The sequence below is a fragment of the Mandrillus leucophaeus genome, unplaced genomic scaffold, assembly GCF_000951045.1.
Source record: "Mandrillus leucophaeus isolate KB7577 unplaced genomic scaffold, Mleu.le_1.0 Scaffold186, whole genome shotgun sequence".
Classification (NCBI taxonomy): domain Eukaryota; kingdom Metazoa; phylum Chordata; class Mammalia; order Primates; family Cercopithecidae; genus Mandrillus; species Mandrillus leucophaeus.
In genome coordinates this window covers 3688599-3695550 of record NW_012101876.1, presented here as the reverse complement: position 1 = coordinate 3695550, position 6952 = coordinate 3688599, and the positions used below count along the sequence as shown (strand labels likewise).

The 6952-nt window shown below is 44.5% G+C and overlaps 1 protein-coding gene across 3 annotated transcripts in view; it reads left to right on the top strand.

Moving 5' to 3' along the window:
• Positions 1–6952, top strand: part of BTD (biotinidase) — a 45167-nt gene that overhangs the window by 35174 nt on the left and 3041 nt on the right. For all 3 annotated transcript variants that reach the window (XM_011977953.1, XM_011977950.1, XM_011977951.1), the window contains exon 3: positions 6262–6411. In XM_011977953.1, coding sequence (XP_011833343.1) covers positions 6262–6411 — 150 coding nt within the window. The remainder of the gene's footprint in view (positions 1–6261; positions 6412–6952) is intronic.

The following is a 6952-nucleotide window of genomic DNA, read 5'->3' as shown; positions in this document are numbered from 1 at the left end:
TACTAAAAAATACAAAAAACTAGCCGGGCGAGGTGGCGGGCGCCTGTAGTCCCAGCTACTCGGGAGGCTGAGGCAGGAGGATGGCGTGAACCCGGGAGGCGGAGCTTGCAGTGAGTCGAGACTGCACCACTGCACTCTAGCCTGGGCGACAGAGCGAGACTCCGTCTCAAAAAAAAAAAAAAAAGAAAAAGAAAAAGAAATGCAGAATCTTGGAGCGCACCCCAGACCTACCGAATCAGAATGTGCGTTTTAGCGGGATCCCCAGGTGATGCTTTCAAACACGGCAAGTATGAGAAGCCCAGGACTAGATCTCCGGTTCGCAAGTGTGGTTGTACATAAGAATCACCAGACAAGTGGTAAACAGTGTGGCTGCCTGGGTCCCAGAGAGTCCGTTGTAATTGGTGTGGAAGGGGTGTGGACTGGGCATTGGGATTGTTTTCAGGCTCCCCAGGGCAGTCTAATGTGCAGAAAAATTTGAAGATGACTGGGCGTGACGACCTCTCTGAGTCATTCAAAGCCTCACTGAAGTAGTAAACATCTGCAAGAACGCCTTTTGCTCCCTTCAGACTGTTTGGGGCTCGTTTCCGGTCTCTATGTCGGACTGTGAACAGTCTGAGACCTTTGCCCAGACAGAACAGACCCCAAACTGACAAAGGGAAGGTCAGTGCCAGCCTTTGTGAAGGCTTCCTGGTTGACCTGAATTTCTTGCTCCCTCCAGGAAGGGTGGGGACAAAGGAGAGGCCCCCCGGGGGCAAAGAGGGAAATGTGGTGCCAGAGGTTGCCTAAGAAAATGCCCTGCTGGAAAACACAAACCCAAAGGGAAGTTTGGGCTGTAACTGGTGCAGGGTGACCAAGCGCAGCTGCTTGAGGAAGCTCTGCTGTGCCTCAACAGGATGTAAACTCATTGTGAGCAACGCTTTCCTGCTCTCTGGGAACGTACAGGGCAGAACCAGCAGGTCCTGCCCTGCCGGCAGGTCCTGCCCCAAACAGTCCCTGCCTTAGAGCAGGGCGGTCAGGATGGCCTGGACAGCCACAGCAATTAAAAAAGTGCTACGTTTTAAAAGTTTAGTCTATAAATACATGTACAAAGGCTATGTGTGCGGGGTTGGGGGTGATTTTGGGGGGTATGTATGTGTGTATAACATGATGTTGAAAGGCAACTTGAAGACTTGGTCCAGCTTCTGATGGGTGACACTTCTTTTTTTCAACCAAGATCAACTTTTGCAAGGGTGACACTTTTCTTTAGTTCCAACCTGATGTACGGTTTCTCCTTGAACACCTTCAGTGGCTCAGAACTCTCAGTCTCACAGGACCATTTGTTCCAATGGTGGGAACTTCTGGACAGGTCTTCCTTTCAATGAGCAGCAGTCAGCCTCCCCGTAACTGCCACCACGATTCCGTCCTCAGAGCTAAAGGGAGCAGGCCGTGTCCCTTACCGCGGCATGCCATCTTCTCCACCTTTGAGGGCAGCTGTCGTGACCCCCAGCATCTGTCCCCCAGGCTATATCCTCTGTCTCTTCCACAGTTCCTTAGGAGACTTAGTTTCCAAACCTTCTACTAAAGACTTCCACGTGTTCTCTGTGCTCAGAACTGTATGTAGCTCTCCCGATTCTAACAAGGGCAGGATGGAGAATTCTCACCTGTCTCATTCTAGATGTTGTCCCCAGCAAACCGCTGGCAGCCACACGTCTCACTGTGGGTTATGTATAAGGCATTTGCTGTCAACTAAAACACCTTTTCACACGAGCAGACACACATGCTGCCGTTGCCATCCTGTACTTATAAAGGTGATTGATTTAAGCTGAGGGCAAGACTTCACATTTATGCTGTGAAATTTCATCATTCCAGCCTATTGGGCTATTTAGGGATCTTTACTGACATCCCAAGTATCAGTTACCTTGACGTCATTCACACATTTGATACACACCTCATTTATGTCTATGCTGAAGTCAGTGTAAAAAAAACCCAGGCTATGCCCTCAGACCTCCTGATGACACTGATCTCCTAGAGGGCAGGCATTCTCTTGATAGAGATGTTTGCCTGCATGGCACTGAGTCCAGCACCTGAAATGTCATCTGCCTCTTGCTTCCCTCCCCTGTCCACCGGACCATTCTGAGACATTTGGCCAATGACACACTGAAACCCAGACTGTGACTGTAGAATTCTCCTGCATTCACCTTTCCATAACCTGCCCCCAAAGGAAGCACTTAACACGGTTTTGTTGAACCCACGCCAGCTGCACAGCATCACTCCGTCTCTATTTGTTTTCCAGGACCAGGATGAAGCTGTTGATGTGATCACTTTTAGAATTTACAGATATCTCAGTTCCCATACCTGGTTCTATGTTTTGTGTTGGTTTGTTTTCCAGCAGCACTTTTATTTTTCCTTACACGATGATGTGTTGCTGGGGCCTAATGTTCTCACATAACAGTAGAAAACCGTAATTTGTTGTCCTCTCTTTAAAGAATCGAGAATTGCATACAGAAAAACCTTACATAAATTAAAAAGGATGAATACATTTACAGGAGTAAATGCAAACGACTTTCAACTCAGACAAGTAACAGCCCATGGTGTTCTGGCAAAAAACATCAGCTAAGAAAGGAAGCTGGGTCCTAAGTCTTGGACTTTCCAACCCTTACAGACCAGCAGCACAGAAACTACTGGTTCAGGAGCCCTTGCCAGTCTCTAGAGAAATCCCAGAACACGCAACCCTGACACATTAATACCCTGCACAGATCAGAGACTGCTGGCCACGCAGGCTCACCAAGCCACAGACTTGTCTTCCATAAGCACTTTCTTACCTTAGCCACAAAGTGACCAAGCCACATGTACTGAGGGTTGAAAATCAAAGATATGTACAGGGTATTAAGCAAATCTGGTTATATGTTTTAAAGCAACTTCTAAGACAAATTGATAGCAAGTTTGTGTGAAAGTTTTATATCAAAGTTGTTATAAGAGGTTCCTGAGCAAACCAATTGAAATATCGTCATGCATTGCTTAATGACAGGGATATGTTGTGAAAGGATGCATCATTAGGCCATTGTGTCATTGTGCATGCCTCATAGCATATACTTACACAAACCTACATGGTAGGGCCTACTATGCACCTGGGCTACATGGTATGGCCCATTGTTCCTAGGTTACAAACCTTTACAGCATGTTACACTGAACACTGTAGAGTTGTAGCAAATGGTAAGCATTTGTGTATGTAAACATAGAAAAGGTACAATAAAAATTCAGTACTATAATCTTATGGAACCACCATCACATATGTGGTCTGTCATTGACCAAACTGTCATTATGCAGTGTATGACTATATTTCTGTCTCAGTAGAGGTATTCATAGGGGAAAAACAGAGTCCAGTTTCAAGGTGATTCGGCTGGGCAGTCACTTGGGTTTGTAACCTTCATTCCTCAGAAGGAAGGGGTTCTTGATCTCATTGAGGTCTACCAGAAAGTTGCTGAAGCCATTTATCAGGAATGCAAATTACTTCCTAGATATCCTCATCACATCAGACCCAAAGTTGTGCCCCAGCTCAGGTTTGGTTCCTCTCCTCATTCCTGGTTGATAATAATCTAGTATGTATACATAATTTCAATGTTCTTCTCCGTGAAGGACCATTCGGTGCTCTCAAAGTTTTGTTTTTAATAAAGAAAAATGTCTATCCAACTATAATTTTCAAAAATCTGAAAAGATGACTCATGCAAATATAGAATGAATAAAGCTTTTATTTAATGCATTAATTAAGGAACCAGTAAGATGGTAAAGCTGGTTCAAAGGAAAATTTGAGGAATGGAAATGTGTATATCAGTCAGTCCACTGATTGTTGAAATGAATTTCCTAATAGATGCAAAACTGGGTAATGTCCTATAGGGCAATACAATTGTAATCTTTGAGGTGATCTTTTAAATAACAAAGTCAAACAGTGGTACATTCTGTAGCTAATTAAAGAATAATGGAGTGAGCCTGTTAAACAATACCCTAGTATAATTTGGAAAGCCTGCATCTCCATCTTTGCCTTATTTTTAGGTTTGTGATAATTTTTCTTTACACGTTCATTGCTAAGTGTGCAATGAGATGATACTGTACTGGAAGGAACATACATTGGTATAATATTTCTGGAAAGCAGTTTGGCGGTGTGTGTTAAGAACTTAAAAGTTTAATTTTTAGGCCAGGTGCTGTGGCGTATGCCTGTAATCCCAGCACTTTGGGAGGCCAAAGCGGGCGGATCACTTGAAGTCAGGAGTTTGAGACCAGCCTGATGGTCTCAAACCATCTCTACTAAAAATCTCTACTAAAAATACAAAATTTAGCCAGGTGTGGTGGCGCATGTCTGTAATCCCAGCTACTCAGGAGGCTAAGGCACGAGAATTACTTGAACCCAGGAGGCGGAGGTTGCAGTGAGCCGAGATCACAACACTGCACTCCAGCCTGGGCGACAGACCAAGACCGTCTCTCAGAAAACAAAACAAAACTTAAAACTCTAATTTTTATACCCTTTGACCGAGTAATTTCACTTGTAAGACTTTCTTCCAAAGAAATAATCAGAGATGCAATCAAAGATTTGTGTGAAGTATATAATTATGCAATAAGTGTTTTAGGCACACTATGCAGATGGTTACCACAGTTTTCTTTTTATTACAAAAAGTTGGGGACACTTCAAATTCCAATAATAGAGGGTAAACTACGGCGTCCTATTAAATATGATGTGGCCCTATTACAAATGTATTTTTGAAAGTTTGTGTGTGTCTGTGTGTGTGTGTGTGTGTGTGTGACTGAGCTTCACTCTATCACCCAGGCTGGAATGCAATGGAGTGATCTCACCTCACCACAACCTCCGCCTCCCAGGTTCCAGTGATTCTCCTGCCTCAGCCTCCCGAGTAGCTGGGATTACAGGTGCACACCACCATGCCTGGCTAATTTTTGTAGTTTTAATAGAGACGGGGTTTCATCATGTTGGCCAGGCTGGTCTCGAACTCCTGAGCTCAGGTGATCTGCCCACCTGGGCCTCCCAAAGTGTTGGGATTACAGGCATGAGCCACCATGCTTGGTCGTATTTTTAAAGGTCGTATTTTTAATGAGGAAAGTCAAGATGTAAAACCATATATTTATTATTATGTCCATTATATACACATATACAGGTATACAGAGAGAGAAAAAATAATGAAAATATCCAAAATATTAACAATAAGTATCTGTTATAGAATTATGATTTTTTTCCCATTTTCCAAATTTTCTACATTTAAAGTTTTGAAGCTTTTATAACCAGGAAAAAAATTTAAAAGTTTGCAATGTATTCCAGAAATAAGTGTCTCCAACTTTGCTAATTTGAATGATTCATGCCTTCTCTGCCTGCCTTCTCCACCTTCCTCCCTGGGGCTGGTGTTCCCGGCTTGACATTTTAAACCCTGTAAGTGGAGAGCAGTGGAAGAATGACGCCCCAGCCCTGAGAGCTGAGGGCTGCCCTGTTTGTTTGTATTTTTTTAGCTTGCTGTAAATGTCACAGGGAGCCCCAGGCCATCACAGCCAGGAAGCACAGGATGTTACCAGGTGTGGGAAAAGGCCTTTAGGGTGGCCAGAGTCCCAAAGGGAGCCTCCTAATTCCCAGCTGGGGAATGGAGATTTCAAGTGAGTTCTTGTTTCCAGGCTGAGATCAACACACTTGCGTCTTACCCACTGGCCCAGTGGGTCCTAACCTTGGCTACAAATGAGAATCACCCAGGGGGCCTTTAAACAAACACTGTTGCCAGTATCCCACCCACAGTCAATTAAATCAGACTTCGCAGGGGAGGGCCCCAGCATCAGTGCTTTTCAGGAGTTCCCCACCTGATTTAGATGCACAATGAAAGTTGACAACCACCAGACCGAAGATGCCACATGTGTTAATGGGCCCAGTGTATTCAAGGCCCTGTAGTCAGCCCCATCTCCCCTGGTGCCCTAAGAACTCTAAATCCTTTCTAGCTATTTGCTTGTCAAACTCCTGAGCTTACTTTCATTCCCTCCTTCCCTCACATGACCCCAGGCACAGTTAATGGTTGTTCCTAGAGGACTTTGTCTTTGTTCCTTGGGGATCAGGTGAAGCGAGACAGCATCCCCAAGACTAAGGTCTCTGAAGAGAGTAAAGACACCTCCTCTGTGTGTCCAGTTCTGGTACAGAGTAGCTTCGTGATGGTTGCCGAGTGAATGAACAGAAGAATGAACGAATGCAGCGGTCTTCCCATCGTCTCATAACAGACTATTCTTTGATGTTTTCCTTTTCAGGGTGTACAGATTATAGTGTTTCCAGAAGATGGCATTCATGGATTCAACTTTACAAGAACATCCATTTATCCATTTTTGGACTTCATGCCGTCTCCCCAGGTGGTCGGGTGGAACCCATGCCTGGAGCCTCGCCGTTTCAATGACACGGAGGTGATTTTGGCCTTTTTCCTCCATAGGCTGAGGGTACACAGAGATGAACTAAGTCAGGGACCAGAAACTATGACATGTTAACTGAGATCGAAAGGAGCCCTTAGGATCCCAAAAATCCAACCCAGACTCCCAAAGATCCACGTGCCACATGTTCATTCCATTAAAGAATGTCTGACGTTACAAGGCACTTATTCATCTACGGATCTTTCCATTTATTAATTATACAAGAAATACAGGAATGTATACTTAAGCCAAACCAAAACAAACCAAAAGTTAAAAAAGAAAAGTTCATCTTCACCACAGCCTGCCCCTCCTCCTATGCCCTTGCTTAGAGAAACTGCCATCAACAATTTGATGTGCATTCAGCTGTATTCTTTTCTATGCATTTCATAGTTATTGACATCCTCTTTTTTTGTTTGTTTTTGTTTTTGTTTTTTTTTGAGACAGAGTCTTGCTCTGTCCCCGAGGCTGGAGTGGCGCAATCTTGGCTCACTGCAAGCTCCGCCTCCCAGGTTCACGCCATTCTCCTGCCTCAACCTCC